This window comes from Cnephaeus nilssonii, assembly GCF_951640355.1.
Source record: "Cnephaeus nilssonii genome assembly, chromosome: 6".
In the NCBI taxonomy this organism is placed as follows: Eukaryota; Metazoa; Chordata; class Mammalia; order Chiroptera; family Vespertilionidae; genus Cnephaeus; species Cnephaeus nilssonii.
In genome coordinates, this window is record NC_137077.1 from 73,767,061 (window position 1) to 73,790,349 (window position 23,289).

The 23,289-nt window shown below is 38.7% G+C and overlaps 1 protein-coding gene across 1 annotated transcript in view; it reads left to right on the forward strand.

Annotated features, from left to right (window-relative positions):
* Positions 1–23,289, forward strand: part of OTOGL (otogelin like) — a gene marked incomplete at both ends in the record, with an annotated part of 144,717 nt that overhangs the window by 54,457 nt on the left and 66,971 nt on the right. The window contains 5 exons of the mRNA XM_079773801.1: positions 471–578; positions 1,325–1,463; positions 13,363–13,497; positions 20,147–20,296; positions 22,763–22,882. Coding sequence (XP_079629927.1) covers positions 471–578; positions 1,325–1,463; positions 13,363–13,497; positions 20,147–20,296; positions 22,763–22,882 — 652 coding nt within the window. The remainder of the gene's footprint in view (positions 1–470; positions 579–1,324; positions 1,464–13,362; positions 13,498–20,146; positions 20,297–22,762; positions 22,883–23,289) is intronic.

Sequence of the window (23,289 nt, forward strand, 5' to 3'; positions counted from 1 at the left end):
CAAAAGAAGCTTTTGATTCCTTTCTCTGTTTCATAACAAAAAATGTTATATATCTTATAATTCACTATTTTATCAAAATTGTTATACCTATAGACTCTTTCTCTTAAGCAGTAAATATTGAAGAAAGGGGCCCTCACTACCTCTTTAAATTTCTTTTCCAGAATAACTCATTTTACCTATGAATTTTGGCTTTTGTCTCCCTTTTATTATATTAAATGATAGCAAAAGATCAAAATTACTGCATCCAGTCATTTGCCTGGCATTTACTTCCTACTGTGATATGCAAGATACTGTATGGAAAGAAGAGGAGGGAGATAAGGATTGGGTTCAACCCTTCAATAGGCCAGCTAGAACATGCCTATGACAGATGTAATGAATAGAGATGGTTTTGAATATGATGAGATTACTGATTTCTTTGAAAACTGAAATTAGTAGTTTACACTACATAGCATTTACTTTTCTTTTGGAAGAATGGCAGAGCACCGAGGAAAGTGTTATGTTCCTGAAAGCTGTCCGTGCATCTGGAAAGACTGGGAGTACCTCTCAGGAGAAGTGATTGCTACACCATGTTATACCTGGTAATCAGGTTCATTTATTTGACAAAAAACATCCTAAGCAATTGTATTAGTTTCGACCATCTTATATTTACTTAAGGTGACTGACTTCAACAAAAACAAATCAAGCCTGAGTAAACAAGATTTTAAAGTCATTCATGCATTGATAGAGAGCTACTATCTCTAGGGAATCATACCATTATTTTTATGCATATTTGTTTCACACATTAGAAAAGTGTAAAATATGACAATTTGAAAATGTAATAAGAAAAAATATCTCAAGTTTATAAGAAAGTGATAAAAATTCCAAAAAGAAGTTCACATTTAATGGAAGGTTTTAGTTTTGGAAACCAGCCTAAAGAAAACCATAAAATTGAAATATAATTTTATTAAAATGCAGATAAAGATTCTAAGCTCATGAACAAAATTACACCTAATGTATTTAAATAGACTCAAGTATCAAGATGGCATTGTGGTCTTTTGGCTACCAGCATGCCTATGTTCAATTTTTTCATTCCAACATCTGTTTTCAGTGTAACCCAGGCACAATTTCTGGGATTGGTTGTGATGTCTGATATTTTATTTAAACAAAGTGGTAAATATATGCCTAATTAGTCAGAGTAATGTTATCAGAACAAATTGGCAATATTTATAAGGGCTATTGGCTTAGTGATTGCTCTTGAATGCAAACCTTCCAATGTTTATGCCACTTGAAAAAATTAATGAGAGCCATGTTTCTTACAATGGGGACTTCTGTTATTTTCTAATAGTGTTTGTCGACGAGGAATGTTCAATTGCACATACTATCCATGTCCAGCAGTGTGCACAATATATGGGGATCGGCATTATCATTCTTTTGATGGACTGGAATATGACTATATTGGTGATTGCCAGGTATTTTTGATAAAGGTATGTCACAATTACTTATACTTTTATTTGCAATTATGTAAAGGCAATGTAAAAATACAAGTATGCTGGGCCATGGTATATCAAATCCATACATCATTAATATAATTTATAAAATTAAGCAATTTAAATCTAATTTCCTTGGCTCATTCTAAAGTTTTACTATTTACTAGAGGCCCAGTGCTCGAAATTCGTGCATGGGTTTGTGTGTGTCCCTCAGCCCAGCCTGCACCCTCTCCAATCTGGGACCCCTCGAGGGATGTCCGACTGCCGGTTTAGGCCTAATCCTGGGGATCGGGCCTAAACCAGCAGTCAGACATCCCTCTCACAATCTGGAACCACTGGCTCCTAAATGCTCACCTGCCTGCCTGCCTAAATGCCCCTAACTGTCCCCCTTGCCTGCCTGGTTGCCCCCATCTGCCCCCCCCCCCCCGTGGGCCTGGTCGCCCCTTACTTTCCCCCTCTGCTGGCCTGGTCGCCCCTAACTTCCCCCTCCCGCTGGCCTTCCCGCCCGTGCTGGCCTGGTCACCCCCAACTGCCCCCCTCTGCCAGCCTAGTTGCCCCTAACTGCCACCCCCACCAGCCTGGTCACCCCTTACTGCCCCCCCTGCCAGCCTGGTCACCCCCAACTACCCCCCCCACTGGCCTGGTCACCCCCAAAAGCCCTCCCCCTGCCAGCCTGGTTGCCCCATGCAGCCTGCTGTTTGGTCATTACTGTTACTGTGACAGCATCCTGGACAATTTGCATATTCCTCTATTATTAGTATAGATAAGTGATGAGCCAATTCTGAAGTTTTCTGTGCCTCTGTTTTCTTATTTGTAAAATGAGGATAATAATTAGACCTATTCCTAGGGTAGTTCTTAGGATTAACTATGCAACACTCTCAGATAGTGCTTGATATATAGTTACTATACAATAAATGTCAGCTGCTTTATTTTTACAGACTTAATTGGGTGACTAGAAATATAAGACATTAAATCATGTATTGGACTATGATTTGTTTATGGTTGTAGCAATCAAAAGGCATTATTCTCAATTCTAGACATGCTATTTTGATAGGTTTTGGTAATCCCTAGGCTTTATATATCTGAAAAAAGCCTTCAAATTTCTCATATGTTTAATGAATTTGGATTTTCTGTATACCTAAATTTTATTTAGATATCACTGATCAAAGAATTAAACTTCTAAATCCAAAAACTAAGCTTTAGAAAAAAATTGCACAAAAATAAACAAAATAACAGATTTCCTCCAGCAAAGTTACCTGTGATTATTTTAAAAGCATGTTTCCCCCCCCGCCCCCCCGCCAACTTTCCTGTTAGTAGAGGTTTGTGTGTGATACTGTTCTTTAAGCATATGTCAAGAATGTAGACACATTCCAACTTTATATTAATTCAATTAAATAAGGAAACAAACTAAAATCTATAGCCTTCCAAACTTGAACAAAGCTCCTGCTTATGTTTTAAGCCACTGAATTTCCCTTTTGGTAAAATTCTTGGCTTCCTTTGTGAACAATTTTATGTTTCTTAAAGAGTTATTCCCTGGGAATGGATTTGGCAGATAATTATAGATGATGACAATTTGCCTAAAGGAGTTTTGTGTTGTTTTGATTGTTTTTGTAGTATAAGGAAGACACCATGATGCATATACATCAATAAGTATTTGTCCTCTTAGTGAACAATTCTACATTTGAATTTTTTTCATCCCCTGCCATTTAGGTTGTAAATGGAGAAGCTTGGGGTTGTAGATAACAATTTAGAAATTTGAATACATAAACTGATACCACTTTCTCAAAACCAGCCAGACTCATTTTGTACCAAACCCTCATTTCCTTTGGTATTTAGGTGCCTCTGACATTGCTTTAATGTCTTCCTCCTTTGACCTTCTGGATATTATGCAGTTTGAGCCCTTTAATGTCTCTTTTGGTTTCTTCTTTGTGTCTTTGTTGCCTTTTCTTCTTTCTGACCCTACGTGACTGACTTGGATCGTTCAGGGAAAGAACCAGCACAGATCACTGTGTTGGGAACATAGTTGTTCAATGAATGTTGACTGAACTGGATGTCTTTTTTTTTTGGTAATCTGTCCTTTTCTCCTAATGCTTGGTGTGTTCACCCACAATCTTACTAACCACCCCTATAGGCTGAAGAGTTCCAAATCAACATGTACAACTCTAACCCTCAACTTCTAGGCTGGCTTTCTGAATCCATTTCATCCCCACAATAACATTTTTTTTTTTTCATTCTGGGGATTGACTACCCACAACCTAGGTATGTGCCCTGACCAGGAATCAAATCCATGACCTTCCAGTGCACAGGATGACACTCCAACCAACTGAAACACATTGGCCAGGGCTATATTACACTTCTTTTGGGTTCTTCATAGGAGCTAACACAATTATGGTGGCATTGTAAAAGCTAAATAATTATCTGTTCAATTTTTTAAGTCTCTACTAGAGGGAGAAACCACAAGCTTACACTTAATTAGTAATCTAATATTTGCTATAAATGGATATACATGCCTTTAACATGAAGTATGTAGAGCAGTGCTTTTTAAACTTTAGTATCCATGCACATCATCTGAAGATTTTGTAAAATACATATCCTGACTCCATGGGTTTGGAGCAGGATCTTGGATCTTGTCATTTTTAGCAAGCTACCAAAATGTCCCATGTCCAAGGTCTACTCTTTGAGTAGCAAGGATGTAGAGCACTTTCTTCTTTAAGAAACAGATTTTAATTACTTTTGAAATTTTCTTCTTATTCTGAATAGTAAAATTTAACTCACATCTAGGGAAAAGGAAGTATTATTAATAATATCATGTCAAACATAACGTGTTTCCATTGGATATTTCATTAATGGTAGTTAAAGGTGCTTTTAAAAATATCATTTTACGTAGTAAAACAAAAATTTTGCCAAATTTTATTTTCATTTGTATACAGAAAAATTTGTTTTTAAATATTTACTAAAACTATTAAAACTGTATTCACATATCACCGTGTTTGCAAACATTTTTCATTTTGTGACAATGATCCATGCTTATTCATTATCATTTCATTCAGTTAACAAATTTTATGGCCTATTTAATGCTAACAAAGACATGCCTATTGTATATATTCTACATTTGAACAGATTTCTCCAAGAAAATTCTAAAGTTTTGAAGACAGGGACCATGCCTTACATTTATTTTTTTTCTCCCCAAATAATTTAGCAAAATGCTGGGTGTTTGGTAAACTCTTAATAACTACTTATTTGATCTGTATGTTCTGCCTGGCTTTTTCTTAACCCCTCATTTGCCTTCACAATAATCATAGTATTTACCACTATATTTTCAAGTAGTGATTGTTCATAAAGTCCTTTAAAATATTTGTCTCAACTCTCCTGGAAAAATGAAAGTGTATCTTTATGTTTGATGCTACCTGATTACAGCAGTCTCTTTTTATTAATGCTGTAATAGAACAGTACCATTCCATTTAGCAGGCAAGATATACTAAGGTTTGGCTTTTTAGGCTTTAGAAACTTGACTTCCTATCATCACTTTAACTTGCCATTATATTCTTCTATTAAAATGAATACATCATGTTCAACTTCAAATTTTAATAAGGTTTGACTGCCTGTATATGAGAAGATATGTCACAGGAAATATTCTTCTAATCTTTCAGTAAGCAATGAAATTTGAATCTTTAATTTCTGAATTAAAATTTATGTAGTAAATTTAGGGTTCATGCAGTAAGATTAAGATATGAAAAATATTAAAACTACATTTTCAGGTTCTAGAATTATATGTGCCTTTCTGCTTGTCAAGCAGAAGTGTTCTTTCTTAAATAACATTCTTTAAGAAAGAAAGTATGAAAAGAAATAAAAAATAAAAATAAGCAAAAAAAAAGAAAGTATGACTACAAACAACAGACTTTAGAACTTAACTTTTAATTTAATTTGGTAATAAAAAACTTACTATTAATAATTAATTAGAATTATACAAGTGAATTATTTATTATGTTATGCATAACCCATGGACACAGACAATAGTGTGGTAAAGGCCTGGAGTGGGAGGCAGGGGTGGACTAGAAGAGGTCAATGGGGGGAAAAATGGGACATATGTAATACTTTCAACAATAAAGATTTAATTAAAAAAACCACAAACACTAATCCTTTGGATGGGGATTCACTGTGCTCTTTCTCCCCGGAACATGCCCGTGCCTTTCCCTTTCTTTTCCTTTCCTCTTACGCTTTTTCAGTGGCAAGAGTCATTTCTGTGAATAGCAGCTTTAATTATTTCTTACCAAGCAGCTCTCTTTCCTACTTGTCATGATTACAGATTCCAGGCTTCATCTTTGTTATTTGTAACACATTTTTATCTGGTGAAAATCATCATTTATTTCTTTGGACCCTGTGGACAGTTGGACTTTTAAAAATTAATACTTTCTCATCCCTGCTGGTGTGGCTCAGAGGTTAATCATTGACCCACGAACCAGGAGGTCACGGTTTGATTCCCAGTCAGGGTATATGCCCGGGTTGTGGGCTCGATCCCCAGTAGGGGATGTGCAGGAGGCAGCCGATCCATGATTCTCTCTCATGATCAATGTTTCTATCTCCCTTTCCTCTCTCTTCCTCTCTCTGAAATCAATAAAAACATATTTAAATTAAAAAATTAATACTTTTCAACTTTATTTTATAAGTATAATGTTATTTTACCCTCACATTTAAAGAGATATTAAAGTAATTTTTTAAAAAATCTCACAACTCTGCAGTTTTAAATGTAACCTAGTTCTAGGTACAGAATAAGTGCTTATTATATCTTGGTTGGTGCCTGATAATCCTTAAAAATAATTAGGTTCTCTGATATTTTATTCATTTTGGAGTCTGTTTACCCTTACTATAAATAGCATAGGAAATATAGCACATTATTATTTTTTTAAATATATTTTATTGATTTTTTTACAGAGAGGAAGGAAGAGGGATAGAGAGTTAGAAACATCGATGAGAGAGAAACATCAATCAGCTGCCTCCTGCACACTCCCTACTGGGGATGTGCCCGCAACTAAGGTACATGCCCTTGACCGGAATCGAACCTGGGACCCTTGAGTCTGCAGGTCGACGCTCTATCCACTGAGCCAAACCAGCCAGGGTGCACATTATTTTTTAAGTGTGTTTTCCTAAATTATCTAATTTAGGAAAAAAGGTTGTAATTGTGCTTCCTGAGTTAAGACTTGTTTAAGGGAAAAAAAGAGATGTAAAACCAAACAGCACCTTGAGCTGTGCTAAAACCTCAAGATGGGAACACTGATGATCTTCAACAAAATTGAGACATATAATTTTTAACTCCTAAGTTCAGAGCTAAAGTCGACTTCCTTTAGTCTGTGACAAGCCCCATCACTGCTAGGGTTTTTCTTATCATTTGTTCTAGATTAGGTTTTTCAAAATTCTCTTCAGGTGGTATCTCAAAAGTTCAGTGCTTTCTTTAAGCCTTTGAAAACCCTCCTAATTTCATTGCTCTCAAATTCTTTGCATCATTTTCACATCAATATATCTTACGTGATTTATATGTGTCAGACTCTATAATAAGAAGTGCATGTACAATGATCAGCAAAAAAAAAAAAAAAAAAAAAGATATGGGTCTTTCCTTATCTTAGGCTGGTGGGGGAGAGTTATTAATAACCTAATCACAAAATTGATTTTAAAAAAATGCAACTGTAAAAGTCAACAATGACCTAAATGCAAATCCAACGAAACGTTATTTAATGTTTATCTTCTCTGTTCCTGAAATGATTCTTAAAGTGGTTTGTCTCCCAGGTGCATGTTTGTTTGCAAATTTGGGAGTTGCCCAGATGAAATCTAAAACTGGCCCCTGTACACCGAGGGCCAGGAGAGACCGGAGAAAGAGGCAGGCTACTCCAGATGGGTAGGAGGCAGTTTTAGTGAGCAGTGGAGCTTGCATAGGAGGCTTGCCTTGGGCAGCAGTGAGACAAGTAGCTCTCCACACTTGCCTGTCAGAATCTTAAGTTTACGGAGAGGCCTTACTTGACTTCAGTCACTTATGCAATCGAAGGTCTCCCCAGCACATTGATCTCTCAAGGCTGTGTCCTTGAAAATGGCCCCCACTGTGGGAATGGTGGGCAGAACTTACATTCCAAAGACAGGGAGGGTTAAGGAGACTCTAATTGTCTGGATTCAGCTCATGGATAAACTGCTCATCCAATCCTCTCAATGACCCCCTTTAGCAGATTTTACTTATATTGTTTGCATGGCAACATGTGAAGACAAAGGGCTCAGAGGCAGACAATAACTTGGGCCTTCAGTGATTGTCTATATAACAGTGGATATTTTCAACCCAAATCAGTTCTTTATAGTTTTCTAGGCATTTTTATATCAGGAAAATCAGAAATTTTAAAAAGTAAATTAAATTGGATGATACAATCTAAAATACTAGTATATTATCCCCCCAATTCTGATACATTAATGTTTCCAAAGATGAAATGGAAATGGATCTTAAATTTTATTTAATTTTTAGAATTATATGAACACTACTTTGTAGGTGGCTTTTGCATATTTTAAAAATCTATTTGAGTAAGAAGATGAAAATCTTAAAGTTTATTGAATTAATTCTTTAAGTGCCCTTTCAGGAAATCAGTGTTTAAATAATTTTCTACATCGTTCATATAAGTTAACTCTTAAATATCATATCCTTATTGGAAGTTTCAGGCAAGATAGTTGTGATCTCTTATTCATAAGATTCATCTCCATTATTAGTCTTAGATATTAAGGTTCAGTATTTACTTTGCATTGTAGTAATTTACATACTTTGATAATAGACTCCATGTATCGAAACTTCCTAAAACATTTCAATAGTAATTTAGCATAGGTTTTCTAGTAATTTTTTAAACTTTTTATAATAATTAATTACATATTAGAATCTACACTCTATGCCTTTATGCTAGGCACTGTTAAGGGTACAATTATGATGATACTAGTAGCCTTGCACACGAATTCGTGCGCCAGTAGGTCACTGCCACCCTCCTGTAGCTCTCTGCCTGCTGCCCTGCCCTCCTGTAGCTCCCCCCCCCCGCCCCCCTCAAAGCTTGCTGCCCTGCCCCCTCCTGTAGCTCTCCGCCATCCTCTTGTAGTTCGCTGCCCCACCCTCCTGTTGGTCCCTGATCAGGTCGTTACATGGTTGGTCGTTATGCCTCAGGGTGTAATGGATAATTAGCATATTCCTCTCTTATTATATAAGATTAGCCTTACCCTCAATTGTTTTACATTTAGGGAGTCATTATTAAACAAGAAGCTAAAAGGCTGGGCCAAATGAAAGCTCTGTTGTGGAGATGTAACAGATTTTGACTAGAGAATCAGTTAATAGGAAAGTTTCATGGAAGCAGGAGGCTTAGTACCTGGTGTATTTCACCCAATTACAACACTTCTTTATCGGTGATTTTCAAGTAGATTTCCTTTGCAGTGAAGCACCTCAGGGTGGTATTTCTTGGAAGTGACATTGAGTTAAGCGTTTGCTATTTCAGGAAACAAACAGTAGGGAGTGGGTGCTGTGGTGATTTGAGTGTAAATCCCAGAGGGAAATAACATCCTTGAACAGGGCCCATTGCCTCACAAAGGTGACAACTGCAGGGTGGTTATGCCTCCTGGCAGCAGGAATTCAGGGATGCTCTGGTGTCATTGCTGCAGCTTGGACCATCTCTCTGTGAATGCTCTGCTTTCCGCTTACTCGGGCTTGCTTGTGTAACTCTTCTATATTTTGTCTCCATCCCTTTTTTTAAAAAAAAAAATATATTGTTATTGATTTCAGAGAGAGGAAGGGAGAGGGAGAAAGAGATAGAAATATCAATGATGAGAGAGAATCATTAATCAGCTGCATCCTGGACACCCCCTACTGGGGATCGAGCCCGCCACCCGAACATGTGCCCTTGACCGGAATAGAACCTGGGACCCTTTAGTCACAGGCCGACACTCTGTCCACTGAGCCAAACTGGCTAGGGCTTGTCTCCATCTTTGCTTCAGTTCAATCACTGTTTTGTTTCCCTTCATCTCCTAAGCTTGCTCTCACCTGTTCAGCTCCCACTCTGCCTTTATTCTCTCTGTCTATTCACCCTCAGATCTTACTATACAAAACTTTTCTAAGTGGCTATTTTCTGGTTCAAATGGGAGAGAGAGAATCTAATTGGGTAGAGCTGTGTTTTTTCTTGTCAGCATTAAAGTCCATTGGCCCATGAGTGAATGTATTGCTTTGGGTCCAAGCAGCTGTGGGACATAAACATGGCTGCCTGTGGCTACTGTATACAGCAGGGACTTTGTGTAGGGTACTCTCTTAAAAAAATATTTTTACTGATTTTAGAGAGAGGGTAAGATCGATGCAAGAACAAGGCATCGATAAGCTGCCTCCTGCATGACCCCCACTGGTGAGGGAGCCTGCAGCCCAGGTACAATGCCCACGGTGTGGGGTAGTTACTCTTAAAAGGTTAAGACTGAGGTGTCAAGTAAAATAATACACTACCTTGAGAAGTGCTGACATTTTATGTTTTAGAATCACTTGGGAGAATATTCTCTATAATGTTTTCAGTACCTGAGCATAAAGAGTTTGAGGAATCCATGTGGCACATTGATGTTGACTTTTTCCCCCTCTAGCTTTGTAATCACACTCACTATGTTGCTTAGCAACTCTGCAGCATTATCTTCACACCGAATGTAACTTGAAATACATGAGAAATGGAAACTGGAGAAATGTGATTCTTATGAATTGATATTATTTCAAGTTACTGTCAACATAACATGCTATTACAAGACCATACAATACAGAATGCTTCTTGGCTTTTTTGAGTTAATATCAAAAGCACAGCGAACATTGAGTCACTTTAATTATTAGTAATAGAAATGTGATGGCCATAGACAGCCTTTCAGCCAGCTTTTTACATCCTTTATCTAAGTCTTCCCAAGAAGAAGAACAAAACAAAACCCTAAATTACATATTATTTTTGTTCTTTGAAAATTGTTCATAAAGGCAAAAAAGCGTGGCATTATTATTTTTTTTTAGTAGTACAATGCCATAATCATTTTATTCCCCTTTTCAAAATGTAGTCCTTGCTTTGCAAAAGGATTGCTAGGAAGCAAGAGCTCTCAGTGCTGTGAAGGAAGGAAAAGTGGGGTGCAGAGGGAAACATCAGTTACTGTCAGCAACATTGATTGAAAGCCGGTCCTCTAGGCAGGATGCTACAGTAATTACTAGTGAGACAGGAAGAATTTAGAAAAACCAAGAGCTATATTGAGCTAATGTTCATATTGCTGGTGATATGAAAAACTAAGTGTGAAGAATTTGCATCAAGACCTATGTGATTTCCAAACATTTAAAGACTTTTCTCACTTTGAAAATAAACACTGACCCAAATGTCTACATATGACAAGGATTCATGTGTGTGAGTCCTTGAAAAGTGGATATTGAGTCCAGAGAAATATCGCTTTTTTTCTGATGAAATTTCCACTGTCCCTAAGTTAGAGCAGTGTGGCTTTTAACTTTTGGGGGGATAAGGACCACTTCAAAAATTTGATTGAAACCAAGGGTTTTCTTCCTAGAAAAATATAGATATTTAAAAACAGCATTTTACAATGAATTTTCAGGATCTGTAAAACTATAGGAGTCATCCATGAAAGTGAGATACAAAATTAGAAACCCTGATTCTAGAGAGCATGTTCTTAGGGATGGAGTGGGGAGTGGCCAAAAAAAGGTGAGGGTGAAGTGAGAGGTAAGGGGGTTAGATATAGAGTGTCTGGGGCTAAATACTCTCTCAGACTAAGGATTTCCTATCACCTACCATTGACTTTTCTCTTTTCTCTTTAGCCACTATTAGACTTGCTAATTTCTCTACAAGAGGCATAAAAAAAAAAAAATTAGAACCCTGGCTGGTGTGGCTCAGTTGGTTGGAGCATCATCCTGTACACCAAAATGTTGTGGGTTTGATTCCGGGTCAGGGCACATACCTAGATTGTGGGTTCAATCCCCAGTCACGGTGCCTACAGGAGGCAGCTGATAGATGTTTCTCTCTCTCTCTCTCGAAATCAATTTTAAAAAATTAAAACTCTGTATCTGCCCTTATTTAGCTTATTAACCTTGGACAATCAGTTAATCCTTCTTAACCTCTGTTTCCTAATCTGTAAAATGGAGATAATACTTAATTCAAAAAAGTACCATAAAATTAAGTGAGATAACATATATAAAGCTCAAAGGAATCCCTCAAATGATATGCATTATCTTATTTACTAACATGTTCCAAGGTTTTGTATCTATTTCAGTGTTCACTTGTAGGCATATAATTATTTAGTCAGAAAATTCCTAAAGATAAGACAAAAGTGTTGTCTAAAATGAATTTTTGTAAAAATTTTCCTAAACAACATGTGTTTTGGCTTATTTATTGGAAATAAGCTGGTTAATACATTTGAGTTAATCCTATCTAATAAAGAGGGACTATGCAAATTGACCATCACACCTTCACAAAAATGGTGGCGCCCATAGCCACAAGATGACGGCTCCTAGTCCCCTCAGCCCTGCCGGAGTCCCCAGTCCTTTCAGCCCCGCCGGTGGGGTGGGGGGGCAGGTGCGTGGTGCAGCTGGACCCACCCTCATCCGCCCAGCCGCCCAGGGCTGGCCCGAAGCACAAGCAAGCCTCAGATGGTGGCTGCCCAGCCGCCCAAGGCCGCCCGAGGCTCAGGTAATCAGGGCTGGCCAAGGCTTGCACTGCTGGCAGTGGCAGTAGCAGAAGTGTGATGGGGGCATTGCCTTCCCCTAATTGTCAGGTCGCCTCCTGCCCCTGAGGGCTCCCGGACTGTGGGAGGGGGCAGCCTGGGCTGAGAGACCCCCTCCCCCTCCAGTGCATGAATTTTCATGCACTGGGCCTCTGATATTATTATAAGACTAGAGGCCTGGTACAGGAAATTCGTGCATGGGGGGGGGGGGTTGTCCCTCAGCCCAGCCTGCACCCTCTCCAATCCAGGACTGCTGGCTCCCAACTGCTCACCTGCCTGCCTTCCTGATTGCCCCTAACCACTTCTGCCTGCCAGCCTGATTGATGTCTAACTGCTCCCCTGCCAGCCTGTTTGCCCCCAACTTCCCTCCTAGATAGGATAGGCCTCTATCCTATCTAATAAAAGAGTAATATGCAGACTGATCATCACTCCAACACACAAGATCAAGATAGCTGCCCCTATGTGGTCAAAGATCCTGCCCCCATGTGGACACAAGATGGCCACTACAAGATGGCCAGCAGGGAAGGGCAGTTGAGGGGGACCAGGCCTGTAGGGGAGGACAGTTAGGGGGGACCAGGCCTGTAGGGGAGGGCAGTTAGGGGTGACCAGGCCTACAGGGGAGGGCAGTTAGGGGTGACCAGGCCGGCAGAGGAGGGAAGTTGGGGGCAAACAGGCTGGCAGGGGAGCAGTTAGACATCAATCAGGCTGGCATGGGAGTGGTTAGGGGGTGATCAGGCTGGCAGGCAGAAGTGGTTAGGGGCAATCAGGAAGGCAGGCAGGCGAGCAGTTGGTAGCCAGCAGTCCTGGATTGTGAGAGGGTATGTCCAGCTGCCTGTTTAGGCCCGATCCCACTGGGTAGCCGGACATCCCTCGAGGGGTCCCAGATTGGAAAGGGTGCAGGCTGGGCTGAGGGACCCCCCCCCCTTTGTGCACAAATTTCATGCACCGGGCCTCTAGTATTAGAGATAAATATTTAAACATTAAGCTATCTTGGTATATTTTTCGTACTATTAGATCAAAATGAACTTTATTTTAGAAGTAAGTTGTATTTCAGTTTTAATACTCACTATTGTACATCTTGGTCTTCTTTCAGATTTGTTAATGAAAATAGCTAAAATTATGTATAGTATACAATTGTATTAATATAATATTATTGACATTGCAGAGTGAAGAAGAATCAGACATATCTGTCATTGCCCAGAACAAGAAATGCTTTGACAACGATATTGTTTGTTCTAAAAGTGTTTTGATTTCAGTTGGGGACACTGAAATTTACCTGAATGATACTCCTGACAAAGAGGTTAGTGAATTATTTTTTTTAAGGATCATTATAACTTGTACTAAGGATACTGAAAATAAAATATAAATAATTGGGGTACTTTTTCTCTGTAAATGGTTACCACCTTTTCATTTTTTCTTGGCTATTTTTATGTGGCTACAGTGAGTCATACTTGACTTGTCTATTTTGGTTACGCTCTAATTCTCCATATTCTAATTATTTTATCTTTTCTTCATTCCCATGGTTATCACTCTGGCTTTAGCAACAGTCACCTATTACCTAGAGTACTTCAACATGCTCCCAACTAGACTCCTGACTTCCTCTAATCGATCTTGCCACACTCCAGTCAGGGTGGTTTTCCTAAAATGGAAATCTAATCTGTCACTCCAGTGCTTCAAACCTTTAAGTGACTTCCATTTCCTACAAGGCCTCACCAATCTGACCATTGCCACCTCTCCTCACCTACTTCTCATCACTTTCTGCTCTGACCCAGGTTCCAGAAGGTGGGGATTTTATCAGTTCTTCAAGGGCTCTGTGGTCTTCTCTCACTTCTGTTTCTTCCTAATTATCATTGCTCATACCTGGAACCTCCTTCAACCTTTCGATTAACTTATTCTTATGTGATAGGTCTCATTTTATCCCTTTCAGGATCTCCTCTTCATGTATCCTACTTTAGTGAAATTAGGAGAGTGGTTGTCTTCTCTATTTGTCTATGAGTTATGTGAGAATTGGAACCACTGTCACCCTGTTTATTCTTGCATTCTGGAGTCTACCCAGTTTGAAAGAATGAACACATTTCATTCATTCATTCATTCATTCATTCATTCATGCTTATGTCTACTATATATCAAAATCTGTGTTAATTATTGAGATTGAAAGTGAAAAGTCACTGTGCTTTCACTGTTAAGGATATTTTTTGAGGTGAGGAATATATTCAAGTAAGTAAGGATGTGTAGTGTTATGTGTTATGCATGGCATGAATATGTACAGATAGTATGGGAAGCCCTGGGAAAAAGACCTAAACCAACCTTGGGTGTTTAGGGTAGGTGCTAAGAACATAGACTCTGAAGTTAGTCAGTACTCAATTTGGAATCCCTATTCTATCACCTGCTAGCTGTGTCACTCTGGGCAAACTGTAGCTTTCCCATTTGTAAATTTGGGGTGATTCTACTTCTTAAGTTCATGTGAAGATTAAACTAAATAATGAATTTCAAGAAATGGCTCCTTTCCTCTTCTTTACCCTCCTTATTTTTAAAGACTCAGAGACATGTTCTGGATGTAATGATTTGAACTGAGTAATAAAGAATGAGCAGGTATTAGCCAAATAAAGAGAGAGAGAGAGAGTAGGAAGGCAATCAATACAGAGGAAAGGACCAGAGATGAATGATAAAATGGCATGTTTGAAGAACTCCAAGTGGTTACGTTTAGTTGAAGTGTATGGGAATACTGGAGGGAGGGTATGGCAAAGGGACTCGGGGAGAAGTGTCCAGATTGACTTTAATGCAGGGGCCATGATGGCAGAAGAAGTAGACAAGGAGGCTGGTTCCAGATCATGAAATGTCTCTAATGGTGTAAGACATTTGAACTTATTTTACAAGTAAGAAATTTTGGAATAGAGAAATGACATGATTGGACATATGGCCCTTAAAAAGTGTCCTCTGAGATTTTAAAACAGTGTTTCCCAAAGTTTGGCCTGCAAAATTTCTGCATCTGAAATATCTATATATATAAAAGCCTAAGTGACCAAACGACTGTTCGACTGTTCGACCAGTAGCTATGACACACAATGACCATCAGGGGGCAGACGCTCAATGAACAAGCATGGAAACATGGAACAGACTGATGAATCTCGGAGAGAAGGGGGGAGGGGGAGGGCAGGAATAGATTAACCAAAGATCTTACATGCATACTAGAGGCCTGGTGCACGAATTCATGTACTGGTGGGGTCCCTCAGCCTGTCCTGTGGGGATCGGGCTGAATCCATGCACCGGGCCTCTGACATCCCCTGAAGGCTCCTGGATTGTGAGAGGGCACAGGCCAGGCTGAGGGACCCCACTGGTACTCCAATCTGTGCACTGGGCCTCTAGTTTATTATAAAAGGAGGTTCCTAGGTTCACCTCGGTAATGAGAATGGTTGAGGTTGAGAATGAAAATCTATTTTTAATGGTACCCCAAATTCTTTTGCATACTTAAGTTTGAGAACCAGTGCCCTAGAACAGGGATGGGGAACATCTGGCTTGTGGACCATATAAGGCCCTCGAAATCATCTGGTCTGGCTCTGCCAAGGCATTAGGAGTGAGTTATTTAAATATTTGACCAAATATAGCAGGCTAATTTTTAAGTTGATAATTTTGTATGGCCCATGAATGATGTTATAAATATCCAAATGACCCTTGGCAGAAAAAGGTTTCCCACCCCTCCCCTAGAACATAGCTTACATCTCAGTCAGAAACATTGAGACCAGCCAGGCAGCACTCAAGCTTTGGATAAAACAGAGTTTCTATAATCATGTTGACATCCTTTTGAAGTAATTACTTCAGTTTGGTATAACCATCAACTGGATATTCATTTATAGATGAAGGTTCTCTCTAAGAACAAGGGTGTATTGAAAAAAAAAACCTGAAGAGAAAATAATGCTCTTATAAAAACAGTTTAACACATTCTTGAAGTGGTAATTACAGCTCTGTGTAATTTTCAAATCCAATTTTCACGTAGGCAGGTGATGAGGAAAGGTCATAAAGATAACTTGACCATAAAAAAATCCCTCACTAATATTGTTCTTGAACATCAAAAGTGAAAATAAGTACCATTTACTTTATGACAAATGAATTGCTCATCTAGCCAAAAAAAAATAAACCTCTTTTTTTCCCCCCCAATAAATGCTCACTTCTACTTTTATTAAAAACTAGAGGCCCGTTGCACGAAGATTCGTGCAATATGCCTTCCTTCCCCTAGCTGTCAGCACCAGTTTTCCTTCAGCACCTGGGACCCAGGCCTTTGCTCTGGCTGCCGCCTTCCATCTTCGCTCCAGCCAGAGCCTTCAGTCTTCGCTCCAATCGGAGCGCCACTCCTGTAGCTCCCTCTGCCCCCGCCCTCCCTCTCATAGCAAGCATTCCACCTCACCTGGTCGCTCCGCGCCTGCATGTGTGCTGCCCGGTGCGGCTGGGGGGGCGGGGCCGTCACCATCTTTGTTGGGTTAATTTGCATACTCACTCCTGATTGGCTGGTGGGCATCGTGAAGTGATGGGAAATTTGCATATTTCTCTTTTATTAGTGTAGACTAGAGGCCCGATGCACGAAATTGGTGCAAGATTAGCCCTTCCTTGCCCTGGCTGCCAGCACTGGCTTCCCTCTGGCACCCGAGATCTGGGCTGGTTTCCTTCCAGTTGCCCACAGGCACTGGGGACCTGCGCTGGCTTCCCTACGGCCTGGCTTTGTCCGGAAGGACGTCCGGAATGACATCCAGAGGACATCTGGTCTAATTAGCATATTACCCTTTTATTATTATAGATATAAGATATAAACTTTTTATGAATTTAACCTGTACTTTAAATGTTGTAATTCTTCACATTCATTTTATTTTTACTTTCTAATTAATCTTAGAGAGAGCGAGAAAGAGAGAGAGGGAGAGAGAAACATCAGTCAGTTGTTTCTCATACTTTCCCTGACTAAGGATGAAACCTGGCGTACAGGACAATGCTCCAACCAACTGAGCCACACCAGCCAGGGTTAATTCTTTACATTTATAACATCACTAGAGTTTGTGTAAAGTGCTGTAATTCTCACCTAAAGTGGAGTTCTCTATTTTGGGCAATTCATAATACCATGCTCTCTGAAAAGCATTCTTCCTTCCTAATCTGAAACAAAAGGAATATGCATCTCCTTTTGATCAAAGATAATTGTTGTGTGGTAGTAAACTGTCCTGTCTAATAAAAACTGTCCTGTAGGCAAATACAGAAGATGTACTTTCACATCAGGATAATTAATGCAGAACCAACCTGAAGGAAGTCTAATAAGTTGCCTTATCCAAAAATTCATGTTATGTTCTAGTGCAGGCATCCTCAAACTATGGCCCGCGGGCCACATGCGGGTGTTTTTGCCATTTTATTTTTTTTAACTTCAAAATAAGATATGTGCAGTGTGCATAGAAATTTGTTTAGTTTTTTTTAAACTATAGTCTGGCCCTCCAACGGTCTGAGGGACAGTGAACTGGCCTCCTGTTTAAAAAGTTTGAGGAACCCTGTTCTAGTGATATGTCAGTCAGTCAAGGAACTTTATTAGAAAAATATATGGAAGAGTATCTCATGATTGAAATGGAGCCATAAGCCACATTAGATGCTTTACTTATTGCTGATCAGGCTGGAAGGTAAGACCCGTGAATAGGCCAGTACAGGAAGGTGCTAAAAATTAATGATTCAGGGCTTGATCTAGAAGCTGAAGATACTGCCATGAGTTGACAAAGTACATCTTTCAAAGAGCTGACAATCAACTAAGGGGAAGACAGATAATAAAGCTGCAAACAAATCAGATAGCAGAAAGGTACTGAAAAGTGTAATCAAAACAATAGAAATAGCTTTACAGCAGAGAGTGACTTGGGGCCAAGGAAGGCTACACATTTTATGGGCCTAATGAAAAATGAAAATATGGGCCCATTGTCAAAACAGGAAATGTTTTCCTTTTTATGGAAAACATTTCCTGTTTCTCTTGACCTATCATGGTATTTTTTTCCTTTATTATTCAATTAGAGGCCCGGTGCAAGAATTCGTGCACTGGTGGGGTCCCTCAGCCTGCCTTCACCCTCTTGCAATCTGGAACTCCTCAGGGGATGTGGGGATTAGGCTGAAACTGGCAGTCCAACATCCCCCAAGGGGTGTAGTAGTGCACAAAGTGGCAGGTGGCCTAGGAGGAGCCTGAGCCCAGGCCAGGTGCTGTGCTGCTCTCAATCATCCTGGTCCTGCTGTGCCTGCCACTGCTAGGTAGCATTGCCATGGAGGCGAGAGAGCCTTGCACCTCTGCAGCTGCATTTGCCATCCATGAGCCCAACATCTGGAGTCTGTAGGTCAGCTGAGTGGCGCTCCTGCTGTGGGAGCGCACTGACCATCAGTGGGCAGCTCCTGCATTAAACATCTGCCCCCTGGTGGTCAGTGTGCATCATAGTGATGAGTCGACCAGTCGTTCAGTCATTTGGTTGCTTAGGCTTTTATATATATAGACTAGAGGTCTGGTGCATAAAATTTGTCCATGGAGGGGTATCCCTCAGCCTGGCCTGCACCCTCTTCAATCTGGGACATCCCTCTCACAATCTGGGACTGCTGGCTCCTAATTACTCACCTGTCTGCTGACCTGATTGCCCCTAACCACTTCTGCCTGCCAGCCTGATTGCCCCCTAATCACTCCCCTGCTGGCCTGATTGACACCTAACTGCTCCCCTGCTGGCTCGATCAACCCCAACTGCCCTCCCCTGCTGTCCCGATCGCCCCCAACTGCCCTCCCCTGCCGGCCTGATTGCCCCCAACTGCCCTCCCCTGCCAGCCCATCTTGTGGTAGCTATCTTTTGGTGGCCATCTTGTGGTGGCCATCTTGTGATGATGTCATGCAAGGGTGTGACACCACCTAGGCTTTTATTATATAGGATGCCTTTCTCACTTAAGCCAGTGGTCGGCAAACTTATTAGTCAACAGAGCCAAATATCAACAGTACAACAATTGAAATTTCTTTCGAGAGTCAAATTTTTTAAACTTCTTCTAACATCACTTCTTCAAAATAGACTCACCCAGGCCATGGTATTTTGTGGAAGAGCCACACTCAAGGGGCCAAAGAGCCGCATGTGGCTCGCGAGCCGCAGTTTGCCGACCACGGGCTTAAGCACAAGGACACTCCCAGGTTGAGTTCAGACTCTCAGAGGCACCCAGGGCCTTTCCCCTAACTTCAGCTTGGCACTTGGGAGCAGAAGGAAATGAGGTTAGATAATATCCATTAACAATATGTAGGTTACACAGTATGTATTGTTATATCCAATACACTGAGCACTTATAAGTATGAAATTTGTCTAAGAGACTGAAAACTCTTATGGATATGATTAAGTTTATTTAATCTGTCCTATGGAATAGTTATGTGTTTATCATAGTGTAATATTTCTAAAGTATGCTTTTGTTATTACTTGGGGGTGAGAATAATAAATAACCAAAAGATTGCATATCTCCTTCAAAATTTTTATTTTGCTTCTGGAAATATTTGTTTTACTAATTTGATGTAACCATGTAATTTTGAAATTATTATATGAGTTAATTTCAATGTCAGATTCAATGTAGTCTTTTATAGGGAATAGACCCTGTTCATAAAGATTACTGTATATTCTCACTTTAGGCTAATGACACTAAATTTTCCCAATGTGTTCTATCTCTAGTTTCTACTGTTATCCTTCCTAACATAAAACTTATTTTCTTTTAATATACAAATATGATCTGTCACTTTCCTATTCAAAAATATAACCAATTTTATGTGTTTCCTATTTTATGCATTTGTTTTGTCATTTACTATAGAATTCAGAAAGAAGGGCTGAGCAAAAATACTAGTATATAGAGACTACTTAGTAAATAGTAATTTAATGTTTACATTTTGAAAACAATGAATTTACTTTTTTAAAAAATCATTATTATTATTTCTAAAGAAACAATCAGGTTTTTTTCTGGAAAATGAACCTACATACCAGCTTTGGAAGGCAGGGTACTACATGGTGGTATACTTTCCAGAGAAAGATATCACTATTCTTTGGGATAAAAAGACAACCATTCACATCAAAATTGGACCACAGTGGAAGGTATGTCAACCTATTTGGTAGGTCAATCCAAGTGAGATGCAAAATATGCAATTACATGTGCCTTTTAATGTTTTGTGGAAATAAAATGATTAATGTCTTTTTTAAAGAAATGGGTTATATTTTCAGAATTACTAATTCATATTTCAGTGAAGAACCACTTTACCAACTAGAGTACATCGTTGTATACAGTTCTTTTTGTCTTATCCTTACAGTATCCAGTTTTCCAAAACTACTTAGGTCAGCTTCTTTCTTCCCACCCCCTTCAGCATGGTTTTGTGATATGTTTGAAATACAGTTTGATTCATTAGTTACAATCTGCACTACATCTTTCCCTCCATATTCTGGATCTATTTTTACATTTATATATAGTTAAATTGTTTTTAAAAAGTAAAAAAAAAATACTCTTAGGATTTACAATTGTACAGATTTTAACAAACACCTGGGGTTATATATCCACCACCACAGTCTTATATAAAGCAAATCCATCAACTCCAAAATTTCTCCCAGGTTGGCTCTTTACTGCCAACTCCTACCTCTATTCCCTAAGCTTTGGAAACCACTGATCTATTTTCCATTCCTAGAGTTTTGCTTTTTCTGGATATAATATAAATGAAATCATACAATCTGTAGTCTTTTGGGTCTGGCTTCTTTGATTTGGCAAAATACATTTAAGATTCATTCATATTGTTGAATGAATTAATAGTTTGTTCCTTTATACTGCTGAGTAGTATTCTGTTGTATAGATGTACTAGTTTGTTTTATCCATTCATGATTTAATATTCAATCTTGGATGCTTACCATTTTGGTAATTTTAAGTTGTTTTAAACATTGTCTTCTATTAAATACTTTGTTAAACATTATTAAATATGTTTATTATTTTAAATATTTAAAATTTTATTTAAGTAGTTTAAATTTATATATTGTTTTTTGACATATTGATGTTTTTATAAGAATTCAGTTTATCGGAAATTGAAATTGAGACATGGATATAATTTGTGGTAAATAAGAAAAAAATTGTAACAACATATTCTCATAAAACTATGAAATATATATATTTAAAAATATTTTAACATGCTGTAAATTTAAGATATGATTGTATATTGAAGTCATTTTCTTTTTCCTAGGTGAGAAAAAGCCCCCAAATCTATTCCTTGGTGTTTGCTGGTTTCTTGCATTTCTTTCATGAAGTTGATATAATTTCTTAATGGTCATATGTCTTTAACAATTTTTCTCTGCCATTTTTCTTTTAAAAAAAAATATTTTATTGATTTTTCACAGAGAGGAAGGGAGAGGGATAGAGAGTGAGAAACATCGATGAGAGAGAAACATCAATCAGCTGCCTCCTGCACACCTCCTCCTGGGGATGTGCCCCAACCAAGGTACATGCCCTTCACCAGAATTGAACCTGGAACTCTTGAGTCTGCAGGCCGATGCTCTATCCACTGAGCCAAACCAGTTAGGGCTCCTCTGCCATTTTTCATCATGTATCCTCCTTTCTCTACTTTTTGGAAACAAATTAACCATTTAGTTTTCTGCATCCCCTTTACCCCCGCCCTGCCCCCAATGGTGGATTGTTCAGTCTTAGGATAAACGTAGTGGCTTCTGAGAGCAGAGACACTGAGGTCAGCAGTGGCCTGGCAGCTGTAATCCTAGGGTTATTGTCAGCCTTGCTGAAGACATGGGCAGTCTGCTTCATCATTAATGAAGGGCTACCGTCCACCCTTCAGCACACCAAGAAAGTTCAGTTTGCTTCGTTTTAAAATTTTAAGGAGGATTTCCATGGTTTATGAAAAATTCTTCCCTGTATTCTTAGTCCATCTCCTTTCCCTCAGAGTAAAATTTTATACATTATTTGAGAAGATACAGTGGGTATTGTTGATGTGAATAATCCATATGGTACTTTCAATAATAATTTCACAACCCATAATGATTTTTATAAAATTAGGTAAAATTTAGATTTTATTCATTGTATATCATGATGGCATGATATAGAAATATTAAAGTTAACTTTTTGTTATATTTTTAATGTTTTGGCTTTTCAGTCTAATAAGGAGGAAAATAAATTATTTTATTGTTTCAACATTTACAGTGTTATAAAACCTTAAACATATCAGGAGGTGGGGCCTTCATCAATAAAATTTTATGTACATATGAATACACACAAGTGTAATGTTTGTATTATTCTTTTCCAAGTTACTTATGCTATTGGTTGCATCAATGCTAAGACATTGGTAAGTGTGGAAAGATAAAAAATTTGGGGGATGGTAGAACATTTTTGAGAATTTAAAAATAATTGTTAAATATAATTAGCTATGTATGAAACTCCACCTTTTTGAAACATATTGTAAATGGTTATTGAATAAATTCTTAAAATGTTTACCTTAAATATTTAAAATATTTTAGTTATGTGTCCTTAAATGTTAAAGTGAATATAGAATATTTCTTAGTAATTTTCTCTTACTTTAGAACAAAATATCAGGATTATGTGGAAACTTTGACAAATGTACTTCAAATGACATGACCACATCTAATAACTTAGAAGTGAGAAATGCCCAGGTGTTTGGAGATAGCTGGGCATTAGGACAGGTAAGTTGAATATAGATCTTAGAACTAACTAATTTTATTCTTATGGGAACATTTATTTAGGCAATACTATTTTAATGTAATATTTGTATAGCAATTCACATTGGACAAACTGCTTTCACATTTGTCTTTTCATATAATTCTTGTGACAACCATGCAATGGAACAGACGTTGTCTTCATGTTATAAATGGAGAAACTGAGGCTGAAGGAGGTTAAATTATTTGTGTATTCGACAAATATTACGAAAGATTCTATTAGGAAGGATGAGTCTGGAGAATTCAAGGTCTTCTGCCTTCGTGGCTTGTTGGATAGATGCTGGCGCTCTTCCCCGAGGCAGGACAAAGCGGAGAGTGGGTGGTAGGGGACGGTGAGAACAGGACAATGGTGCAGAGATAAGTAGGTTCGGATA